The sequence below is a fragment of the Catharus ustulatus genome, chromosome 36 (assembly GCF_009819885.2).
Source record: "Catharus ustulatus isolate bCatUst1 chromosome 36, bCatUst1.pri.v2, whole genome shotgun sequence".
Taxonomy (NCBI): Eukaryota; Metazoa; Chordata; class Aves; order Passeriformes; family Turdidae; genus Catharus; species Catharus ustulatus.
The window spans coordinates 747644-771438 of record NC_046256.1 but is presented as its reverse complement, the minus strand read 5'-3'; the positions used below and the strand labels follow the sequence as shown (position 1 = coordinate 771438).

The following is a 23795-nucleotide window of genomic DNA, read 5'->3' as shown; positions in this document are numbered from 1 at the left end:
TCCCCAGAGTGTCCCCAGGTGTGTTTTTGTGTCCCCAGGTGTATCTGAGCTGTGTTTTGTGTCCCCAGGTGTGTCCCAGGTGTGTTTTTGTGTCCCCAGGTGTGTCCCAGGTGTGTTTTTGTGTCCCCAGGTGTGTCCCAGGTGTGGTTTTGTGTCCCCAGGTGTGTCCCAGGTGTGTTTTGTGTTCCCAGGTGTGGTTTTGTGTCCCCAGAGTGCCCTCAGGTGTATCTCAGGTGTGTCCCAGGTCTGTTTTTGTGTGTCCCAGAGTGTCCCCAGGTGTGTTTTTGTGTCCCCAGAGTGTATTCAGGTGTGTTTTTGTGTCCCCAGAGTGTCCCCAGGTGTGGTTTTTGTGTCCCAGGTGTATCTCAGGTGTGTCCCCAGGTGTGTCCTCACCTGTTTCAGGTGCTCCACAGTGAGGTGCAGGTGCTGCAGGGTGAGCCCCCAGGTGTGTTTTTGTGTCCCCAGGTGTGTCCCAGTGTGTTTTTGTGTCCCCAGGTGTGTTTTGTGTATCCCCAGGTGTGTCCCAGGTGTGTTCTCACCTGTTTTCAGGTGCTGCAGGGTGAGCCCCAGGTGTGTTTTTGTGTCCCCAGAGTGTCCCCAGGTGTGTTTTTGTGTCCCCAGCTGTGTTTTTTGTGTCCCCAGGTGTGTCCCAGGTGTGTTTTTGTGTATCCCCAGGTGTGTCCCAGGTGTGTTTTTGTGTCCCAGGTGTATCTCAGTGTGTTTTTTCCCCCTCAGGTGTATCCCCAGGTGTGCCCTCACCTGTTTCAGGTGCTCCACAGTCAGAGGAAGGTGCTGCAGGGTGAGCCCCAGCTGTGTTTTTGTGTCCCCAGGTGTGTTTTTGTGTACCCCCAGGTGTGTCCCAGGTGTGTTTTGTGTCCCCATGTGTTTTTTTTCCTCCAGGTGTCTCCAGGTGTGTCCTCACCTGTTTCAGGTGTTCCACAGTGAGGTGCAGGTGCTGCAGGGTGAGCCCAGGTGTGTTTTTGTGTCCCCAGGTGTGTCCCAGGTGTGTTTTTGTGTCCCCAGGTGTATCTCAGGTGTGTTTTTGTGTCCAGGTGTATCTGAGCTGTGTTTTTGTGTCCCCAGGTGTGTTTTTGTGTCCCAGGTGTGCCAGGTGTGTTTTTGTCCCCAGGTGTGTCCCAGTGTGTTTTTGTGTCCCCAGTGTGTTTTGTGTATCCCAGGTGTGTCCCAGGTGTGTTCTCACCTGTTTCAGGTGCTGCAGGGTGAGCCCCAGGTGTGTTTTTGTGTCCCCAGAGTGTCCCCAGGTGTGTTTTTGTGTCCCCAGCTGTGTTTTTTGTGTCCCCAGGTGTGTCCCAGGTGTGTTTTTGTGTCGCCAGGTGTGTCCCAGGTGTGTTTTTGTGTCCCCAGGTGTATCTCAGGTGTGTTCTCACCTGTTTCAGGTGCTCCACAGTCAGAGGAAGGTGCTGCAGGGTGAGCCCCCAGCTGTGTTTTTGTGGTCCCCCAGGTGTGTTTTTGTGTACCCCCAGGTGTGTCCAGGTGTGTTTTTGTGTCCCCAGGTGTGTTTTTTTTTCCTCCAGGTGTCTCAGGTGTGTCCTCACCTGTTTCAGGTGTTCCACAGTGAGGTGCAGGTGCTGCAGGGTGAGCCCCCAGGTGTGTTTTTGTGTCCCCAGGTGTGTCCCAGGTGTGTTTTTGTGTCCCCAGAGTGTCCCCAGGTGTATCTGAGCTGTGTTTTTGTGTCCCCAGGTGTGTTTTTGTGTCCCCAGGTGTGTCCCAGGTGTGTTTTTGTGTCTCCAGGTGCATCCAAGGTGTGTTTTTGTGTCCCCAAGTGTGTCCCAGGTGTGTTTTTGTGTCCCCAGGTGTATCCCAGGTGTGTTTTTTGTGTCCCCAGGTGTGTCCCAGCTGTGTTTTTTGTGTCCCAGGTGTGTCCCAGGTGTGTTTTTGTGTCCCCAGAGTGTGTCCCAGGTGTGGTTTTTGTGTCCCCAGGTGTATCTGAGCTGTGTTTTTTGGTCCCCAGGTGTGTCCCCAGGTGTTCCCTCACCTGTTTCAGGTGCTCCACTGTCAGAAGAAGGTGCTGCAGGGTGAGCCCCCCAGGTGTGTTTTGTGTCCTCAGGTGTATCCCAGGTGTGTTTTTGTGTCCTCAGCTGTCCCCAGGTGTGTTTTTTTTTCCTCCAGGTGTCCCCAGGTGTGCCCTCACCTGTTTCAGGTGCTCCACAGTCAGGGGCAGGTGCTGCAGGGTGAGCCCCAAGGTGTCCCAGGTGTCCCCAGGTGTGTTTTTGTGTCCCCAGGTGTCCCCAGGTGTGCCCTTACCTGTTTCAGGTGCTCCACAGTCAGGGGCAGGTGCTGCAGGGTGAGCCCCAGGTGTGTTTTTGTGTATCCCCAGGTGTGTCCCAGGTGTGTTCTCACCTGTTTCAGGTGCTGCAGGGTGAGCCCCCAGGTGTGTTTTTTCCCCCCAGGTGTGTTTTTGTGTCCCCAGGTGTGTCCCAGGTGTCCCCAGGTGTATCTCAGGAGTGTCCCCAGGTGTGCCCTCACCTGTTCAGGTGCTCCACAGCCAGGGGCAGGTGCTGCAGGGTGAGCAGCAGCTGCTGCAGGAAGGGAACGAGTGTCCCCAGAGTGTCCCCAAATGCCATGTGAGTGTCCCCAGGTGTATCTCAGGTGTGTTTTTGTGTCCCCAGGTGTGCCCAGGTGTGTTTTTGTGTCCCCAGGTGTATCTGAGCTGTGTTTTTGTGTCCCTAGGTGTGTTTTTCCCCCCTCAGGTGTGTCCCAGGTGTCCCCAGGTGTATCTCAGGTGTGTTTTTGTGTCCCCAGGTGTGTCCTCACCTGTTTCAGGTGCTCCACAGTCAGAGGAAGGTGCTGCAGGGTGAGCCCCAGGTGTGTTTTTGTGTCCCCAGGTGTGTTTTGTGTCCCCAGGTGTATCTGAGCTGTGTTTTTGTGTCCCCAGGTGTGTTTTTGTGTCCCCAGGTGTGTTTTTGTGTCCCCAGGTGTGTCCCCAGGTGTGTCCCAGCTGTGTTTTTGTGTCCCCAGGTGTCCCCAGGTGTGTTTTTGTGTCCCAGGTGTGTTTTTTTCCCCCCTCAGGTGTGTCCCCAGGTGTGTTCTCACCTGTTTCAGGTGCTCCACAGTCAGGGGCAGGTGCTGCAGGGTGAGCAGCAGCTGCTGCAGGAAGGGAACGTTGTTGGAGGCCTTGGATCCCGTCAGCCACGTGTTGAGCAGTTTGTACCCCCCGAGACGGATGAACCTGGGGGGAAAAGGGACTGGAATGGAAAAAATCCACACACAAAAAAAAAAAATCCACACAAATTCTGCCTAAAATTAAAATAATCCTGTCAAAATGCAACTAAAATTAAAAAAAATCCCATCAAAACCCAAAAAAATCCTGTCAAAATCCATCCAAAAGAAAAAAAAATTCCATTAAAATCTGCCTAAAATCAAAAAAATCCTGTCAAAAACAACTTAAAATCCAGAAAAATCCACCCAAAATCTGCCTAAAATAAAAAAATCCACCCAAGATCTGCCTAAAATAAATCCACCCAAATCAGAAAAAAATCTTGTCAAAATCAAAAAAACCCATCAAAATCCACCCAAAATCTGCCTAAAATACAATAAATCCACACAAAATCTGCCTAAAATTAAAATAATCCTCACAAAATCCGCCTAAAATTAAAAAAACCCTGTCAAAATACACTCAAAATTAAAAAATTCAGTCAAAATCCATCCAAAATCAGTAAAAATCCTGTCAAAAAGAACCCAAAATCAGAAAAAAATCCCATCAAAATCCACCCAAAATAAAAAAAAAATCCTGTCAAAACTCACTCAAAATCAGAAAAAAATCCTGCAAAATAAAAAAAAATCCCATCAAAATACACCCAAAATTTAAAAAATCCTGCCAAAATCCATCTAAAATTCACTTTTTTTTCCATGAGGTTACTTTACCATGATAAATCTGAGGAGAAAAAAAATTGTGAATTTTGTCCAAATCTGGTTGGGAAAAATTCAAAATTCACCTAAAAATTCACTTAAAATCCACCTAAAATCCAAATTTCCACAACAAATCTCAGGAAAAAATGTGAATTACACCCAAACCTGTCTGGAAAAAAATTCAAATTTATCCAAACCCCCCCAAAACTCCCAGAAAATTTTAATTTTCCCCTCCTTACTTGGCCAGGATGTCGTGTGGCGCGCGTCTGCAGGAGGATGTTCAGGTAATGCAGCGGCTCACCATCTCTGAGAGTCCTTCATCAGGCTAATTAATAATAAATAATAATAATTAATAATAATTAAAGATGATTACAGCAATTTCACGACTATAAGGCGCACATTTCCGGGGTTGGTAAATTCCCAACATTATCCATATAAGGACATCGGGCTATAACGCACACTTCCGGGGTTGGTAAATTCCCAACTTGTCCATATAAGGACATCAGACTATAACGCACACTTCTGGGGGTGGTAAATTCCCAACTTTGTCCATATAAGGACACACCAGACTATAACGCACACTTCCGGGTTTGGTAAATTCCCAACTTTGTCCATATAAGGGCATTGGGCTATAATGCACACTTCCGGGGTTGGTAAATTCCCAACTTTGTCCATATAAGGACACACCGGGCTATAACGCACACTTCCGGGGTTGGTAAATTCCCAACTTTGTCCATATAAGGACATTGGGCTATAACGCACACTTCCGGGGTTGGTAAATTCCCAACTTTGTCCATATAAGGACACACCAGACTATAACGCGCACTTCCGGGGTTGGTAAATTCCCAACTTTGTCCATATAAGGACACACCGGCTATAACGCACACTGCCAGGGTTGGTAAATTCCAACTTTGTCCATATAAGGACACACCGGGCTATAACGCACACTTCCGGGTTGGTAAATTCCCAACTTTGTCCATATAAGGACACACCACTATAACGCGCACTTCCGGGTTGGTAAATTCCCAACTTTGTCCATATAAGGACACACCGGGCTATAACGCACACTGCCAGGGTTGGTAAATTCCCAACTTTGTCCATATAAGGACACTCGGGCTATAACACCACTCCAGGGGTTGGTAAATTCCCAACTTTGTCCATACTAAGGACACACCGGGCTATAACGCACACTTCCGGGGTGGGTAAATTCCCAGCTCTGTCCATATAAGGACATCGGGCTATAACGCACACTTCCGGGGTTGGTAAATTCCCAACTCTGTCCATATAAGGACACCGGCTATAATGCCACACTTCCGGGGTTGTGTAAATTCCCAACTTTGTCCATATAAGGACACCGGACTCTAAGGCACTTCCGGGGTTGGTAAATTCCCAACTCTGTCCATATAAGGACATCGGGCTATAACGCACACTTTCGGGGTTGGTAAATTTCCCAACTTTGCCCATATAAGGACACCGGACTCTAAGGCACTTCCGGGGTTGGTAAATTCCCAACTTTGTCCATATAAGGACACACCGGGCTATAACGCACACTTCCGGGGTTTGTAAATTCCCAACTCTGTCCATATAAGGACACACCGGACTATAACGCACACTTCCGGGATTGGTAAATTCCCAGCTTTGTCCATATAAGGACACCGGACTCTAAGGTGCAGTTCCGGGGTTGGTAAATTCCCAACTTTGTCCATATAAGGACACACCGAACTATAACGCACACTTCTAGCATTGGTAAATTCCCAACTTTTTCCATATAAGGACATCGGGCTATAATGCACACTTCCGGGGTTGGTAAATTCCCAACTTTGCCCATATAAGTACACACCGGATTATAAGCCGCACTTCCGGTTTCAGGGCAAAATTTGAGCCCAAAGGGTGCAGCTTATAGTCGGGAAATTACGGTAATGCCTGGGGAGGGTGGGAAAAATGAAAAAAAAATGGAATTTTTGGGGTTGACCTGAAGATTTTGGAGATTCCCTCCATGGTTTTGACCTCCCCATCCCGGCCCAGGAAACAATCGAGGCCCTTCAGGAGCTCCTTGGGGTCGATGGGGCCGGAGCCCATGGCAGGAAAAACCTGAAAAAAATAGAAATTAAATATTCAAATATATTTTAAAATATTAAAATGGGGTTAGGAATGAAGGGAGAGGTTAAAAAGTTACAGTCTGGATGAGAAAAATTCAAATTTTAACCAAAATTTCACTCAAAATCCACCTAAAACTCACTTAAAATCCATTTAAAATGCACCTAAAATTCACTTAAAATCCATTTAAAACTCACCTAAAACTCACTTAAAATCCACTTAAAATGCACATTAAAATTCACTCAAAATCCATTTAAAATCCACATTTCCACTGGACCACAATAAATCTGAGTGAAAAAAATTGTGAATTATGTCCAGATCTGGCTGAGAAAAATTCAAATTTACCCAAAATTTCACTAAGAATCCACCTAAAATACAAATTTCTGCTCGACCACAATAAATCTGAGTGAAAAAAAAGTGAATTCTGTCCAAATCTGGTAGAGGGAGAATGAGAAGGGAGAGAGAAACTAGGATTAAAAAGAGAGATGGAGATTAAAATGTTGGAAAATTAAACTTTAAAAATTGGATAGAGGCTTAAAAAGTTGGGAAATTAAACTTAAAAAGTTGGGAAATTAAACTTAAAAAAATGGAAAATTAAACTTTAAAAGTCGGGAAATGAAGGTTAAAAATTTGGAAAATTAAACTTAAAAGGTTGGAAACTGAAGATTAAAAAGTTGGAGAATGAAGATTAAAAAGTTGAGAAATTAAATTTAAAAAGTTGGGAAATGAAACTTTAAAAGTTGGGAAATTAAGATTAAAAAGTTGGGAAATGGAGCTTAAAAAATTGGAAAATGAAATTTAAAAAGTTGAGAAATGACCTCAGATATGGGGAAATCACTAAAAATTTTGAAATTTAACCTAAAATATGAAAGCAAACCCTAAAAAAGGAAATAAAAGGAACTAAAGCTGAAATAAAGTGGGAAATGAGTGTTAAAATTTGGAAATTGAGGTGAAAATGGAGGAAATCAAACCTGAAAGGAAGGAAATGGATCTGAAAATTGGGGAAATTATTGGGAAAAAAATCAAAATATTGGGAACAACCCTAAAAAAAAAAAGGAATCAACCCCAAAAAGCCTCAAAAGCTGGAAAATGACCCCAAAACCCAGGAAATTCACCTGAAAAAGATGGAAAATCACCTCAAAACCATGAATTCATCCCAAAAACCAGGAAAATCACCCTAAAAATCTGAAATTCAACCCCTAAAATGATGAGAAACCACAAAGAAAAAAGAAGATTTGACCCCAAAAGACTGGGAAATCAACTCCAAATCCAGAAATGAACCTCCAAAAGCTGGAAAATGACACAAAAAATAGGGAAGTCACCCTAAAAGCTGAAATTCATCCCCAAAAAGCTGAAATTCACCCCAAAAATCTGGAAAATCATCCCAAAAAGCTGGAAAATGACCCAAAAAAGTTGGAAAATCACCCTAAAAAGTTGGAAATAGGCCCCAAAAACCAGGAAAATCACCCTAAAAATCTGAAATTCATCCCAAAAAGTTGGAAAATTATCCCAAAACCAGGAAATTCACCCCAAAAAATCTGAAATTCATCCCCAAAAGCTGGAAAATGACCCCCAAAAAACTGAAATTCATCCCCAAAAAGCTGGAAAATCACCCCCCAAAATCTGGAAATTGACCCCCAAAACCAGGAAAATCACCCCAAAAACCAGGAAATTCACCCTAAAAAGCTGAAATTCATCCCAAAAAGCTGGAAAATCACCCAAAAAATTCAGAATTGGCCCCAAATTGGGGTTCCCAAGGGAGTCCCAGAGTCCCCCGCCATTCCAATGACCTCATTAATTGATTAATTCATTAATTAACTAAAATATTAACACTAGAAACCCTGAGACCCCTCAAATTTATAATTTAAAATTTAATTAAACCCATTATTCAAAAATAAGACCAAAATCTGTAATTTTCTAACAGTTTACCCGGTAATCTCAATAATTTGCCACTCCAATGACCTCATCAATTAATTCATTCATTAATTAACTAAAATATTAACATTAGGGATGAGGATACAAACCCTGAATCCTCCCTTAAATTTATAATTTAAAATTTAATTAAACCCATTATTCAAAAAAAAGACCAAAATCTGTAATTTTCTAACAGTTTTCCTGCATAATTTAATTATTTTTTTGTTTAATTAATGAGTAGAATAAAGGTTTGAAGGGGGGGGGTTTACACCACAACACCCCCCCAAATCTAAAATTTAATTAAACCTAATAAATGAATCAAAAATCTGTCATTTCTAACATTTTATCCCATAATTTCATTAATTTTTTTTTGTTAATTAATTAATTAAGGAGCAAAATAAAGGTTTGGAAGAGGGGGTCACACCACAACACCCCCCCCCCCAAATTAAATTAATCAGGAGTTAATTAATGAGGGGTTAATTTGGGGGTGTCAGAGCATAATTTTAATTAAATCAATTAATAAATAAATTAATTAAATTAAAATTAAACCCTCTGACTAATAAAACAATTAATTAACACCTCATTAATTAAGGCCAAACCCCCCCCCCCTCACATTTCCCGGGGGGTTTCAGGTTCTGCCATCATTAATCACCACTAATTAAAGCTTAATTAAGACCCAGTTTCATTAATGAGAACAAAAGGAGGATCTGGGGAGGATTTTTAGGGGTTAAAAATTTCTTAAGATGTCAATTTTGGGGTGAAAAATCTCAATTTTGGGGGTGAAAATCTCAATTTTGGCTTGAAAATCTCAATTTTTTGGGGTGAAAAATCTCAATTTGGGGGTGAAAAATCTCAATTTTTGGGGTGGAAATCTCAATTTTAAGACGAAAATCTCAATTTTGGAGAGCTGGGCTTCATTAAGTGCTGCCCATAGTGTTAATTAATTCACAATTAACAAATTAATTTGGAAAGGGCAAAGCCCCCCCCTCTGCAAAGACACAAGAAAAGGTTAAACCAACACAAACCCCCCAAAAATCCTCCCAAAAAATGAGATTTGACCCCAAAATTTGGAGATTTGACCCCAAAATGTGGAGATTTTACCCCAAAATTTTGCTGTAACCTTTGACCCCGTCCCAAAAATGAGGGGGGGGGACACAAAATCCCCCCAAAAAGGGGTCCCAGCAATGGGGGAGGGACAAAATTCCCCCAAAATTCAAATTTTTGGGACCCCCCCCCTCATTTTTGGGGTCCCACACAGGCCAAGTTCCCCCTTAAATGAGCTCAGGACCCCCCAAATCTCCCCAAAAAAAGGAAAAAATTCAATTTTTAAAAGGAGGGGAATAATTCTTAACCTGATAAATTGGGGGAGAACTGGGTGGGTCAAGGCCTGACCCTCCCACTCCCCAAAATTCGCTTTTTACAACATTTTTGACTCATTTTACCCCCCCAAAAATGCCATTTTTGGTGGGAGGATTTAGGAAATGCTACCACAGGGAAGAAAAGGAGGGAATTAATGATAAATAAATGGGTTTGTTCCCCAAAAATCTGAATTTTGTGAAAGGATTTTTGTGGTTTTCACCCAAATCTGACAAATTTTGAGGCTAAAAAAGGAAGAAAATCCCAACTCCCGATTGCTGCATGCACCAGGAGAGGGAAAAGGGGAGAAAAAAAGGGAATTTTGGATGGTTCAAAACCCTGGATCCAAAGGCCGTGAAATGGAATTAAGCCCAAAAAAAGTAGGAAAAAAAATTAAAAAAAAAAAAAAAGGATTTTTTTTGCTTACCCAGGTTGTGGCTGTTCCCTCCCTTTGCTGAGGTAAAGCTTCCTAAGCTGCAAAAACGGGGCAAAACCATTGAAAATCGGGGAAAAAAATGGAGTTTTGGGGGTGTTTTCCCTCCCAAAATTCCTTTTTTTGGTTGTTTTTTGGTGTGTGTGAGGGAAGGGGGGGGGTGAAACCCAGTGGTAGCATTTCCCTGTCACGATAAATTCCAAATTATCAAAAAAAAAAAAAAAAAATTATCAGGACGCTGCTCCCTCCCATCCCAAATCCCCCTGAAATCCCCTCAAAGAGCAAGAAAAGGGAACAGAGTAAAGGGAAAAAAATTAAATTAAAATCCTGTGAAGAAAAAGAAAGGTGGAAAAGAGAATTTTGTTGGTTCTGCGGGTGGAAGGGGGGGTTTAAAAAGGGAATTTGGGATGAGGGGGGGATTCGGGGGGGGTAAAAAAGGGAAAAAAAATGGAATTTTAAGGGGGGCCCCACGGTGGGAGGGGCATCAACAACGAGGCCTCGGCGCCATTTTAGAGCTGCGAGGAAAAAAAGAATTGTCCCAAATTCGGGGGGTTTTGAAGGATTTTTGAGGAATTTTAGGGCTTTTCAAAGGTTTAAAAAGACTTTAAAACGTTTAAAAAGGTTTAAAAGGGTTTAAAAAGAAAGGGGGAGGGGGGGACACACACAGACACAACAGGCAAAAAGAAATCTGTTAAACCCCCCTTCCCCTCACGAACTAAAAATCCTTTAAAAAACACAGAATCGATTAAAAAACCCTCAAAATTAAATGAGGGGTTTAGGAAAAACTAAAGGGGGGGGGGTTGTGAGCTGTAATAAAATCGCCAAAACCGCGGAATTAATGAGGGAAAAAGATGCCGGATTGTGGAAAACAAAGGGCGGGCGCCATTTTGGAGCGGCCTAGGAAGGGTTATGAGGGGAGTGGGGGGGGGGGAACCATTTTAAAGCGATTTTCTGAGGGAAAAAAAGCAGAATTTGGGAAAAGCTCGGCCTGCCTAGCAATCTTTATTGCTAGATTGCGACCCCCCCGCCAGCCAAAAGCCCAAAATTTCCACCCGAACCCGAATTTTTTAAAATTTTCCTTCACCCACCCCCCCACTCCCCAGCACCGCCACCACCCCACCCCGCGTTTCTCAGCGCAAAAAACAATCCTAAAATGGCACCTAAAAAATAAAAATAGGAAAGAAATCAGCTTTTTTTTTGAAATTTCCAGACCTTCCCACCCCCCGCGCGGATTTTTTCGTATTTTTTCCTCCCCCTCCTCCCCGTTTTTGGGTTTTTTTTTGCAATCTTTATGTACAGATTGCTCGCCGGGAATGCCCCGACAATTCCCCAAATACCCCAAATTCCCGAAATTCCGTCTCCCCCACCGCGCGAGTTTTTTCGGGTTTGGCTTTTTCTTTTTTTTTTTTTGGGGGGGGGTAGGGGCCATTTTCCAGCTTTTTGGGAGGTTTTTTCTGGTATTTTTTGTGGGATTTTTGTTTTTTTAAACCGTGGGAGCTGCTCGTGAACCCCCTCCTCCTCCTCCGAAACCGCTTTTTTCTCCCGAAATCCCCCCAAAATTTCCATCTTTCACCACCTTTTAGGCACAGCCCACGTCCTCCTCAAAGCACACCGGGGGGGGGGCTCTTCCTCCCATTATTTTTTAGCTCTTTGTGACAAATAAAATCAGCTTTTTAAAGGGTTTTTTTCTTGTATTTTTTAAGGGGGAGCCTGCTGGAAATTCAACACTTACTATCCAATTTTTTTTCTCAGCCGACAGCGCTTCAAGGTTTGGATTTTGGCATTTGGAGGTGGTGTTAGAGCCAAAAAATTCGTTTGATTTTAATCATGGCTTTAAAAAAAACGCAGCAACTTTTTTTTTGCAGCTTGACGGGTATTTTGGGTCTTTTTAAAAGGGTTGGTTTTTTTTCCTTGGGTTTTTTGGTTGTTTGTTTTTTTTTAAAGCCCTAAAGGAGTGGATCGAGCTAAATTGGTCGAGCTACAAACCAAAAAAAAAAAAAAGTAAAAGTTGCCAGGGTTTTTTTTTTTTTTGCTCGAAAAAAAAAGTGAGTTTTTGCCTTTGTTTTTTGGGGGGAAAGAAGAGGGAAATATGTTTTTTAAAGTGGCAGTTTCCTTCGGTTTGGAACGGCTTCCAAGGACGGTCCAAAGGACGGAGAGGCTGCGGCGGCTCTTCACGGCAAAGAGGGATAGAAAACCTGTTTTTTTCCTTCCCCTCTTTGTTGTATATATATTTTTTGTTGTTTTGTTCGCGTTTTGTATTGTATTTTGTATTGTTTGTATTGGTTTTTCTCTCGTGGTAAAGGCGACGGCGTCTCTCAAGACCAACCAAACCTGGAGCGGGGAAAGGAAAAATAAAGGGGGGGGAAGGTGGGGGATGGGCATAACGACAAAAAAAAAGGGGAAAAAAATTGAAAAAAAAGAAATTAGAAGCGAAGAAGAAAAGACACGAAACGATTAGAAGCTGTTATCCCCGGGGAGAATTTAGAGTTTTAAAGGGGGAAAAAAAAGAAAAAAAATAACGAGGAAACGCCCTTGGAAGGGGGGGGGGAAGGGCTCAGCTCTGAGGAGACATGAGGGCGGCGGCGGCCCCGGAGGGGCTTTGGGACGGGGCGAGCCGCATTTTTTCCCAAATAAACGATGCGTGGCGTGTCAAAAGCCTCCCCAAAGCAAAAAAAAAAGGGAAAAACACCCCGCGCCCCCTTCCCCGCTCGAAATACCCCGGCCCAGCGTAGCTCTTTACTCACCTCGACCAGCCCTCAGAATGGCGGCGACAGCGCCGGACGCAGCATTTTATACCGGACCACGCCCCGCGCTTGACCACGCCCCTCGGCGCGCGCTGGTCACGCCCCCTCCGCCAGTTGAGCCGCCCAACGGCGCCTGCGCGGGGGCTTCAACGCGCATGCGCGGCCTCCGCCCGCCATTGTCCGCGGGCCGTGTGGCGCAGTTTTAATTTGGAGAGGGAGGGGGGAGAGCTGCGCATGCGCAGCCGCCTCCAGATGGGGGTTTGAAAGGGAGCGGCCGCAAAGCAAGATGGCGGCGCCCCGCCCCCGCGTGAGGGAGCAGCGCGGGGCGGGGCGTGAGGGAGAGGCGGGAAGATGGCGCTGGCCTGGGCCGCGGCGGCTCTAAGGGCGGCGGGAGGAGGTGGCGTGAGGAGACCGCGGTGGGCTCCGGTGAGGCGGGGAGCGGCGGGAGGGGACGGCGGGGATTTGGGGGGTGGGGAGATTCGGGATGTGAGGGGCAGGAGGGGGGTGAGGGGGAAGGGCAGCGCGCGCCACGTGCGGCGGGCGGGCCGAGTGACGTCATTGCGCGGCGGCTTCTTCCCGCTAGGGGGCGCGCTGGTCGAGGAGGGGGCGTGGTTTATGGGGCATGACTTCATTGTCCGCATTGTGATGACGTCATATAGCGTTGCGGGCCTTTTTAGGACGGCCAGAGTGACGTCATCACTCTGAACATAACTCTGACGTCATAACCTTCGTTTCCCCAGGACTTCCCTCGCTTCTGCAGCACTCAAGAAACCCCCAAGGACCCCCCGCCCCCCCCTTCCCCCTACCAGGACCGGCCCTGGGAGTACCTGGAGAGCGAAGGTTTGTGTGGGGGAGGGGATAATTTGGGGCGCCAGGGGGGTTTTGGGGGTCCCTCAGCCCCTCAAAACCCCCCCCCCCAAAAATGTCCCCACCCCAGAATACAGAGCCAACTACGGTGACAAGCCGGTGTGGCACGGCTACCGCCGCCACCACAAGGGCTCGGTGCCCCCCCAGCGCACCCGCAAGGCCTGTCTGGTGAGCATTGGGGGCACTGGGAGGCACTGGGGGCACACTGGGGGTGGCTCAGGGGGTGTCTTAGAGAGTCTGAGGATTCCAGGGGGAAGCTCGAGGGACTGGGGGGACACTGGGAGGGCACTGGGGACACACTGGGGGTGGCTCAGGGGTGTCTTAGAGAGTCTGGGGATTCCAGGGGGAAGCTCGAGGGACTGGGGGGACACTGGGAGGCACTGGGGACACACTGGGGGTGTCTCAGGGGGTTTCAGGAGTGTCTTATAGGGACTGGGGGGACACTGGGAGGCACTGGGGACACACTGGGGGTGGCTCAGGGGTGTCTTAGAGAGTCTGGGGGTTCCAGGAGAGAGTTCAAGAGACTGGGAGGCACTGGGAGGGTACTGGGGGTGCCTCAGGGATGTCTTAGGGGGGTCTTAGGGGTCTGGGGGGACACTGGGAGGCACTGGGGCCACACTGGGGGTGTCTCAGGGGATTTCAGGGGGATTCTGGGGGTTTTGAGAGGGAACTCAAAGGACTGGGGCGACACTGGGAGGCACTGGGAGGATACTGGGAGCACTTTTGAGGCACCTCAGGTGCCATTTTAGGGCGTACTGGGGCCTCTCAGTGACTCTTTGTGAGGCACTGGGATATTCTGGGGGTTACTGGGAGGCACTGGGACTGACTGGGCCATACTGGGAGTGACTGGGGCTGGCCCCATCCCCTTTTCCCTCAGCGCCGGGGGAAGCCCGTGGGGAACCCCTGCCCCATCTGCCGGGACAGGAACCTGCTCGTGGATTTTCGGGTGAGTTTGGGGACAAATCTGGGGGGGAATTCATTAATCCCCTGTTCCTGCTTTTACTTCTGCTCCCATTTATCCTCTTTTTTACTCCCTTTTCATTTTTTTAATTTACTTTCCTTGTAGTTTATTTCTTTTCCTTGTTTTCTGACTCAATTTTGCTTCTTTTTTATTCCTTTTTTGTTCTTTTTTTACTTCTTTCACTCCTCTCCCTTTTCCCTCTCTTTTACCCTTCTTTCTCTGTAATTTCCCTAATTTTCCATCTTCCTTATGTTACTTTACTGTTTAAAACTTACTCTATTTCCCTCTTTCCTCTCTTCTCCTTGTTTTCTACCTTTCCATCCCATTCCTATTTCCTCTTCCCTGTTTTTCAGTCCATTTTATCCCATTTCCCACTCCTTTTTCTCTCTTTTTTTACCCATTTTTTCTCTTTTTCACCCTTTTTCCCTCCCTCCAGAATGTGAAGCTGCTGGACCAGTTCATCTGCCCCCACTCCGGCATCATCTTCCACCCCATCCACACAGGTGAGGGGACACCTGAGGGTCCCCTTTGTGTCCTTGGGGTCACCTTTGTGTCCTTGGGGTCACCTTTGTGTCCCTGCCTCACCTCGGGGTGTCCCTGTCCCCTTTTCCCCTCAGGGATCTGCATGCAGCAGCACAAGCGCCTGTCCCAGGCCATCGCCCAGGCCCAGGATCATGGTGAGTCCCCAGTTTGTGGTTTTTGGGATTCCCAACCTCCCTGGCTGCCCCTCAAACCCCTCAATTCCCCCCTTTCCAGGTCTCCTGTGGCTCCACGTCCCTTTTGTGCCAGTCCCTGAGGAGGATTTCTCCAACCAACACGCGGCTGTGGGGAAAACTCCACCGGCGCCTGCCCTGAAGGGGCCGGGCCAGGCCTGGTACCCCTGGTACGAGTGGCAGCAGCCTCCTGCCGCTAAAGTGGCTCGGATGCGCCGCCTGTACCAAGGATTCCTCAAGGATAATTACCCGGATACCCCTCCAAGCCCGTCGGGGAAATAAAACGGTTTAAAATCATTCAGAGTTGTCTTTTTACTTAGCAGGGAAACTGAGGCACGAGGTAAAAATGGCGGCCTGGCTCCAAAATGGCGGCGTGGGGAGGGGGGATATATCCCACAATGCTTTGCGGGAGAGAGGGTGGATCCTTCCCGTCATACTTTGCTGTGGCGCGAAAAGCTGGTTGCTAACGAGGGCGGGGCTTGGTTGCTAAGGGCGCGAGAAGGGACAGCAGCGATTGGGCGAACAGGAGCCATGGGTGGAGCTTAGCCCTGGAGAGCAGAAGTGATTGGTCCAGGGGTGTCAAGGGGCGCGGCTTCATTTCTGACTGCGGAAACGATTTGGCGGCGGTTGCTATGGGTGGGATTTGATTGCTGAGGGTGGGTGAAGGGGCGGCCGCCATTGGTGAGCCATCGCCATGGGCAGGACTCGGTAGCTAAGAGCTGTCAAATCGTCAGCAGCGATTGGCTGGCGGTTGCTAAGGGCGGGATTTGGTTGCTAGAGACGGGCGCGGCAGCGGCAACGATTGGCTGGCGGTTGCGAAGGGCGGGACTCGGTTGCTAAGGACGGCAGAACGGAGCACACCGATTGGTCGGCGTTTGGCGGGCCCGGCCGCGATTGGCTGATTCTTTCCCGCGGGGGGCGTGGTTTCTTTGCCGCCCGGGCGCGGCCGTGGCGGTGGCGGCCGGGCCGGGCCCGGCGGGCGGAGGCGGCGGCGGGGCCGGGCCGGGCCGGGCCGGGCCCGGGGCTCGATCATGGAGTTCCCGTTCGATCTGGCCCCGGTGCTGGGCGAGCGCTTTTGCGTCGTGGATCAGCACCTGCGGCCCGCGGGGCGCGGCGGCACCGTCAAACGGTACCGGGGTTCGCGCGGGGCAGGGCGGGAAGGGCGGGCGCGGGGCATGCCGGGAAACTGGCGGGCCCCGCGATTTTGGGGTGGTTTTTTTTGAGGATTTTGTGGTTTTTGTGGTTTTTGTGAGGGGAAAGTGCGGTGACAATGGCTCCTCTTGGTGTCCCCTCGGTGCAGGGAGGAGCTGGAGCAGCAGCTGAGGACGGTGATCGATGAACTGGGCAAGGCCTCGGCCAAGGTGGGGGGCACTGGGAGTACTGGGGGGCTGCTGGGGACAATGGGAGGGTGGAGCTTGGGGGGTCCCAGGGGTCACTGAGGGGTCCTGGGGGGTCTCTGGGGACAATGACAGGTCAAATGGGGGGTCCCAGTGGGGAACTGGGGGGTCTCAGAGGATTTGAGGGGATCCAGGGAGGGAATGAGGGGTCACGGAGGGTCCTGGGGGGGTCATGGGGGGGTCCCGTGTCCCCCCAGGCAGGCCCAGGGCCTCTCCACCCCCGTGACCAGCGCGACCCGAATGGAGAGCAACCGGCACGTGCTGTACATCCTGAGGGACACCTGGTGAGAGCCTAAAATCGCCTCAAAATATCCCTAAAATATCCCCAGTACATCCCTAGAATCATCCCAAAATATTCCCTAAATATCTCCAAGATCATCCCAAAATATTCCCTAAAATAGCCCAAATACATCCCCAAAATCCCCCCAAATTTCCTTTCAAGAGCCCCCTCAGACCCCACTCCAATCCCTGAGACGTCCCAGGATCATTCAAATCCCCCTAAACCCCCCAAATTTCCCTCTCATATCCTCCTTTCCCCTTCTAAGTCCCCCCAAAATCTCCCCAATCCCCCCTGAATTCTCCTCAAATCCCCCAAATCCCCCCAAAATGTCTTAACCCCCCTCCAAATTTCCCCCCAGCCCCCCCAGAGGCGCCGTGCTCGGGTTCCTCAAAGTTGGCTACAAGAAACTTTTCCTGCTGGTGAGACTGGGACGGGATTTTGGGGTGAATCTTGCAAGATTTGGGTCCCATTTATTTCATTTTTATGTCCTTGCCAAGACTGTGCCAGGGCCTACCTGCAGGCCGAGCCTCTTTGTGTTTTGGGGTGAATCCCGCGAGATTTGGGGTGAATCCCGCGAGATTTGGGGTGAATCACGCGAGATTGGGCCTGAATCGTGTGGGATTTGGAGTAAATCCCACGAGATTTGGGGTGAGTCGCGCGGGATTTGGGGTGAGTCGCGCGGGATTTGGGGTGAGTCGCGCGAGATTTGGGGTGCATCCCGTGAGATTTGGGGTGAATCCCGCGAGATTTGGAGTGAATCCCGCGAGATTTGGGTCCCATTTATTTCATTTTTATGTCCTTGCCAAGACTGCGCCAGGGCCTACCTGCAGGCCGAGCCTCTTTGTGTTTTGGGGTGAATCGCGCGGGATTTGGGGTGAATCGCGCGGGATTTGGGGTGAATCGCGCGGGATTTGGGGTGAATCGCGCGGGATTTGGGGTGAATCGCGCGGGATTTGGGGTGAATCGCGCGGGATTTGGGGTGAATCACGCGAGATTGGGCCTGAATCGCGTGGGATTTGGGGTGAATCGCGCGGGATTTGGGGTGAATCGCGCGGGATTTGGGGTGAATCGCGCGAGATTTGGGGTGAATCACGCGAGATTTGGGGTTAATCGCACGGGATTTGGGGTGAATCACGTGAGATTTGGAGTGAATCCCGCGAGATTTGGGTCCCATTTATTTCTTTTTTATGTCCTTGCCAAGACCGTGCCAGGGCCTACCTGCAGGCCGAGCCTCTTTGTGTTTTGGGGTGAATCCCACGGGATTTGGAGTGAATCCCGCGAGATTGGGCCTGAATTGCGCGAGATTTGGGGTGAATCACGCGAGATTGGGCCTGAATCGCGTGGGATTTGGAGTGAATCCCACGAGATTTGGGGTGAGTCGCGCGAGATTTGGGGTGCATCCCGTGAGATTTGGGGTGAATCCCGCGAGATTTGGAGTGAATCCCGCGAGATTTGGGTCCCATTTATTTCATTTTTATGTCCTTGCCAAGACCGTGCCAGGGCCTACCTGCAGGCCGAGCCTCTTTGTGTTTTGGGGTGAATCGCGCGAGATTTGGGGTGAATCGCGCGAGATTGGGCCTGAATCGCGTGGGATTTGGAGTAAATCCCGCGAGATTTGGGGTGAGTCGCGCGGGATTTGGGGTGAGTCGCGCGGGATTTGGGGTGAGTCGCGCGAGATTTGGGGTGAATCCCGCGAGATTTGGGGTGAATCCCGCGAGATTTGGGGTGAATCCCGCGAGATTTGGGGTGAATCCCGCGGGATTTGGGGTCAATCTCGCGAGATTTGGTGTCTCAGTTGTGTTTTTATTTCCCTGCCAGGACCTGGATGGGATTTTGGGGTAAATCCCTCAGGATTTGGGTCCCATTTATTTCATTTTTATGTCCCTGCCAGGACCGTGCTGGGGCCCACCTGCAGGTCGAGCCTCTTTGTGTTTTGGATTTTTACATCCACGAGTCCCAGCAGCGCCGGGGGCTGGGCCGGGAGCTCTTTGAGGAGATGCTGAAGGTTTGGGGTTAAAAAATGGGGAGTTTGGGCAAAAAAATTAAAAATTAATATTTTTGGGGGAAAATATATGGGGGTTTTGGGGGTAAATATGAGGGTTTGGGGGGAAAAAAGTGATTTTTTGGGAAAAAAGTGGGGATTTTCGTGGTAAAAAATGGAGATTTTGGCGGGAAAATAATGGGGATTTGGGGGAAAAAATTAAAGCAATTTGGGGGGAAAAATGGGGATTTTGGGAGGAAAAATGGAAATTTTCGGGAGAAAAAATGGGGATTTGGGGGGAAAAAAGTGATTTTTTGGGAAAAAAGGGATTTTTTTGGAGGAGAAATGGGGATTTTTGGGTTAAAAGAATGGGATTTTGGGTGGAAAAAATTGGATTTTGGGGGCAAGAAATTGAATTTTAGGGTGAAAAAATGGGATTTTTTTGGGAGAAAAAAAAGGGAATTTGGGGAAAATGGGAATTTGGGGGTTGGTGGAGCCTGAAATTGCCCCAAATTTGCTGAAATTACCCCAAAATTGTAGCGGGAGCGGGTGCGGCCCGAGCAGCTGGCGGTGGACAGACCCTCAGAGAAACTCCTGGGGTTCCTCAGAAAACACTTTGGGCTCTGGGACCTCATCCCTCAGGTGGGCAAAGCAAAAAATAAAAATATTTTATTATTTTTAGTGGGAATTAAATAAATAAAATAAAATAAAAAAATTTAAATTAATTAAATAAAGTTAAATTAAAGCATTTCGGGCTCTGGGACCTCATCCCTCAGGTGGGCAAAGGGAAAAATAAAAATATTTTATTATTTTTAGTAGAAATTAAATAAATAAAATAAAATAAATAAATTAATTAAATTAATTAAATGAAGTTAAATTAAAACATTTCGGGCTCTGGGACCTCATCCCTCAGGTGGGAAAGAAAAATAAAAATATTTTATTGTTTTTATTGGAAATTAAATAAATAAAATGAATAAATAAAATAAATTAAGTTAATTAAATAAAAGTTAAAACATTTCAGGCTCTGTGACCTCATTCCTCAGGTAGGGAAAAGAAAATAATTTTATTGCAAATTAAATAAATAAAATAAAATAAAGTAAAAACATTTTGGGGTCTGGGACCTCATTCCTCAGGTTGTGTAAGAAATAAAAATATTTTTTTGTTTTTATTGTAAATTAAATTAAATTAAATTAAATTAAATTAAACATTTGGGCTCTGTAACCTTATCCCACAGGTGGGGAAAAGAAAATAAAAACATTTTATTGTAAATTAAATAAATAAAATAAAATAAAATAAATGAAATTAGTTAATTGAATTAAATTAAAATAAGTTAACTTAAATAAAATAAATTAAGTGCTTGATTTTGAGTTAAATGTATGGAAATCACGAAAAAAACTCAAGTTTAATTTTTGTGTTTGTTTATAGGTATGAAAAAAGCAGGGAAATTCAATTAGCAAAAATTAAAATAAAATTAAAAATGGAATTTGTTATTCTCTCTTCTCCCAGGTGAACAATTTTGTCATTTTTGAGGGATTTTTCTCCACCAGAACCGGTGAGTTTGGGATTGAAATTTTCAGATTTTTTTTCCAGAAAAATCTCTTGGCAGATTCCAAATTCCTTGGGTGGATTTGGGGGATTTTGGGACAAATTTTGAGTGGATTTGGGTGGATTCTGAGGTGGATTTGGAGGATTTGGGGAAGAATTTTGAGATTCATTTTGGGGTGGATTTGGAAGATTTTGGGAAAAATTTTGGGTGAATTTTGGAGGGGATTTTGGGGTGGATTTTGGGTGGATTTTGGGTATATTTTAAGATGGATTTGGGATGAATTTTGGGTCTATTTTGAGATAATTTTGGGTGTATTTTGGGTGTATTTTAGGATGAATTTTGGGTGTATTTTGGGTATATTTTGGGTGTATTTTAGGATGGATTTGGGATTAATTCTGGGTGCATTTTAGGATAATTTTGGGTATATTTTAGGTGTATTTGGTATGGATTTTGGTGTATTCCTGAATGGATTTTGGGTGTTTTTTGGGACGAATTTTGTGTGTATTTTGAGTGCATTTTAGGTATATTTTGGGTGTATTTTGGGATGAATTTTGGCTGTATTTTGAAATAATTTTGGATGAATTTTGTGTGTGTTTTGAGTGTATTTTGGGTGTATTTTGAGGTAATTTTGGTTCCCTGCAGCCCCTGCCCGGCGCCCGTTCCCGCGGCCGCGGCCGGAGGAGCCGATCAAGCCGTACTCACTGAGCGAGCGCGACTGTGAGACACGGGCGGGGCCGGGGGCGTGGTCAGAGTGGGTGTGGTCATGGGTGTGACCCTGGGTGTGGTCAGTGTGGGTGTGGTTATGGGTGTGATCAGTGGGTGTGGTCAGTGTGGGTGTGGTCAGTGTGGGTGTATCCATGGGTGTGGTCCTGGGTGTGGCCAGAGTGGGTGTGGTCATGGGTGTGACCAGTGTGGGTGTGGTAATGGGTGTGGTCATGGTTGTGGTCAGTGTGGGTGTGTCCATGGGTGTGGTCATGGGTGTGGTCAGTGTGGGTGTGTCCATGGGTGTGGTCAGTATGGGTGTGGTCACTGGGTGTGTGTCACTGGGTGTGGTCAGTGTGGCTGTGATCCTGGGTGTGTCCATGGGTGTGGTCAGTGTGATCATGGGTGTGGCCAGTGTAGGTGTGTCAATGGGTGTGGTCAGTGGGTGTGGTCAGCGTGGGCGTGGTCAGAGTGGGTGTGTCAATGGGTGTGGTCAATGTGGGTGTGGTCAGTGGGTGTGTCAATGGGTGTGGTCAATGTGGATGTGGTCAGTGGGTGTGTCAATGGGTGTATCCATGGGTGTGGTCCGTGTGGGTGTGGTCAGTGGGTGTGTCAATGGGTGTGGTCAGTGTGGGTGTGGTCAATGTGGGTGTGGTCAGTGGGTGTGTCAGTGTGGGTGTGGTCAGTGTGGGTGTGGTCAGTGTGGGTGGGTCAGTGGGTGTGGTCATGGGTGTGGTCAGTGGGTGTTTCCCCCCCCCCCAGTTCTGTGTGAGGAGGCCGAGCCCCTCTGGCCGTTTAACCATGGCTGTGCTCAGTGGGTGTGGTCAGTGGGTGTGGTCAATGGGTGTGGTCAGTGGGTGTGGTCAGTGTGGGTGTGTCTGACCCCTGGGTGTGTCCCCAGTTGTCCGTGAGGAGGCCGAGCCCCCCTGGCCCTTTAACCCTGGCTGTGCTCAGTGTGGGTGTGGTCATGGGTGTGGTCAGTGTGGGTGTGGTCAGTGTGTGTGGTCAGTGTGGGTGTGGTCACTGGGTGTGACCCTGGGTGTGTCCCCAGTTCTGCGTGAGGAGGCCGAGCCTCCCTGGCCTTTTAACCATGGCTGTGCTCAGTGGGTGTGGTCAGTGGGTGTGTACATGGGTGTGGTCAGTGGGTGTGTCCATGGGTGTGTCCCTGTGTCCCCAGTTCTCCGTGAGGAGGCTGAGCCCCCCTGGCCCTTTAACCCTGGCCGTGCTCAGTGTGGGTGTGGTCAGTGTGGGTGTGGTCAGTGTGGGTGTGGTCAGTGTGGGTGTGGTCAGTGGGTGTGTCCATGGGTGTGTCCATGGGTGTGGTCAGTGGGTGTGGTCAGTGGGTGTTTTTCCCCCCAGTTCTCCGTGAGGAGGCCGAGCCCCCCTGGCCCTTTAACCATGGCCGTGCTCAGTGTGTGTGTCCATGGGTGTGGTCAGTGTGGGTGTGTCCATGGGTGTGGTCAGTGGGTGTGGTCAGTGTGGGTGTGGTCAGTGGGTGTGTCCATGGGTGTGGTCAGTGGGTGTGGTCAGTAGGTGTGTCTGACCCCTGGGTGTGTCCCTGTCCCCCCAGTTCTGCGTGAGGAGGCGGAGCCCCCCTGGCCCTTTAACCTGTCTCGGGGCTCCCCGGTGCGGGGCTCCCTGCGGCCGTTCCTGCTGCGCCGCGACAGCCCCGGGGGCGACGCCCAGAGCCCCCCCGAGCCCGCCCCGCGCAGAGCCAGGTACGGGGGGGTGGGGGATGGACTTTGGGGTTGGGGTTGGGATCAGTTTGAGATGGATTTGGGATGGGTTCAGGTTTGAGATGGGGTTGGGATGGGGATGGGATTGGGATGGGGTTTGGGGTGGATTTCGGTTGGTTTGGGATGGATTTGGGCTTGGATTTGGGATGGGGATGGTTTTAGGATGGGGATGGTTTTGGGATGGGGTTTGGGATCAGTTTGGGTTTGGGTTTTGGATCAGTTTGGGTTTGCATTTGGGTTTGGGATGGATCAGGGTTTAGGTTTGGGATGGGTTTGGGTTTGGGATCAGTTTGGGTTTGGGATGGGGTTTGGGTTTGGGTTTGAGATGAGTTTGGGTTTGGGTTTGGGATCAGTTTGGGATGGGTTTGGGATGGGGTTTGGGATGGGGTTTGGGTTTGGGATCAGTTTGGGTTTGGGATCAGTTTGGGTTTGGGTTTGGGATGGGTTTGGGATCAGTTTGGGTTTGGGATCAGTTTGGGATGGGCTTGGGACGGGTTTGGGTTTGGATTTGGGTTTGGGATCAGTTTGGGATGGATTTGGGATCAGTTTGGGGCTGGGCTTTGGGATGGGTTTGGGTTTGGGATGGGCTTTGGGTTTGGGATCAGTTTGGGACTGGACTTTGGAATGGATTTGGGTTTGGGTTTGGGATTGATTTGGGTTAGTTTGGGATAGATTTGGGTTTGGGATGGGCTTTGGGCTGGGCTTTGGGTTTGTGATGGGCTTGGGATGGGCTTTGGGACGGGTTTGAGTTCAGTTCTGGACTGAGCTTTGGGTTCTACTTGGGCCCAGCTTTGGGTTCTATTTGGGAAGTTTGGGTTTGGCTTAGGTCAAGCTTTGAGCTGGCTTTGGGCCTAGTTTTGGGTTTGGTTTCGGCAGTTTGGGCTTTGACTTAGGCTGGGCTTTGAGCTCACTTTGGGCCCAGTTTTGGGCTCAGTTTTGGGCTCAGTTTTGGGCTCAGTTTTGGGCAGTTTGGGTTTGGCTTAGGCCGGGCTTTGAGCTCACTTTGGGCTGACATTCAGGTTTGGTTTGGGCTCCACTTTGGGCTCAGCTTTGGGATGAGTTCTGGGCTCCCTTTCAGGGGTTTTGAGCTCGGTTTTAGGCTCAGTTTAAGCGTCTCCCCCTCCCCCCACAGCTCCCTGGGACGTGTCGGCCGCTGAGCTCCCCCCAGCCCCTCCCCCCACGGCCACTGACCCCCCCC

At 48.4% G+C, this 23795-nt stretch overlaps 3 protein-coding genes across 4 annotated transcripts in view; 2 read left to right on the top strand and 1 right to left on the bottom strand.

The window, feature by feature from the left end:
• PPP1R10 (protein phosphatase 1 regulatory subunit 10) overlaps window positions 1-12464 on the bottom strand; it is a 37971-nt gene extending 25507 nt beyond the window's left edge. The window contains 6 exon segments of the mRNA XM_033084107.2: window positions 3055-3190; window positions 4110-4176; window positions 4179-4195; window positions 5843-5961; window positions 11403-12001; window positions 12415-12464. Coding sequence (XP_032939998.1) covers window positions 3055-3190; window positions 4110-4176; window positions 4179-4195; window positions 5843-5949 — 327 coding nt within the window. The 5' untranslated portion in view covers window positions 5950-5961; window positions 11403-12001; window positions 12415-12464.
• A 684-nt stretch (window positions 12465-13148) lies between these two features.
• Window positions 13149-15252, top strand: MRPS18B (mitochondrial ribosomal protein S18B; the record flags this gene model as incomplete). Its single annotated transcript, XM_033084106.1, has 6 exons — window positions 13149-13254; window positions 13352-13449; window positions 14159-14227; window positions 14679-14745; window positions 14860-14919; window positions 14999-15252. Coding segments are annotated over 6 exons (639 nt in total), but the record flags the coding sequence as incomplete, so codon positions are not given.
• A 685-nt stretch (window positions 15253-15937) lies between these two features.
• ATAT1 (alpha tubulin acetyltransferase 1) lies at window positions 15938-23769 on the top strand. Of its 2 annotated transcripts, XM_033084202.1 has the most exons (11): window positions 15938-16084; window positions 16256-16316; window positions 16554-16636; window positions 16991-17051; window positions 18524-18637; window positions 19154-19255; window positions 20120-20165; window positions 20802-20876; window positions 22221-22251; window positions 22463-22579; window positions 23730-23769. In XM_033084202.1, exons 1-11 carry the CDS (start codon window positions 15987-15989, stop codon window positions 23752-23754), a joined length of 813 nt encoding a protein of 270 aa, XP_032940093.1. In that variant the 5' UTR covers window positions 15938-15986; the 3' UTR covers window positions 23755-23769. The 2 variants fall into 2 exon arrangements, with proteins under 2 accessions (XP_032940093.1, XP_032940092.1); XM_033084201.1 differs by lacking the exon at window positions 22221-22251 and having other exon boundaries at window positions 22432-22579.
• The last annotated feature ends 26 nt before the right edge of the window (window positions 23770-23795 follow it).

Bases quoted from the DNA above. Each gene is read 5' to 3' on its own strand.
- ATAT1 (XM_033084201.1), top strand. From the start codon at position 15,987: ATGGAGTTCCCGTTCGATCTGGCCCCGGTGCTGGGCGAGCGCTTTTGC. The intron at 16,637-16,990 runs GTGAGAGCCTAA...ATTTCCCCCCAG, and splicing joins TACATCCTGAGGGACACCTG to CCCCCCCAGAGGCGCCGTGC. The intron at 20,877-22,431 runs GTGAGACACGGG...CTGTCCCCCCAG, and splicing joins CTCACTGAGCGAGCGCGACT to TTCTGCGTGAGGAGGCGGAG.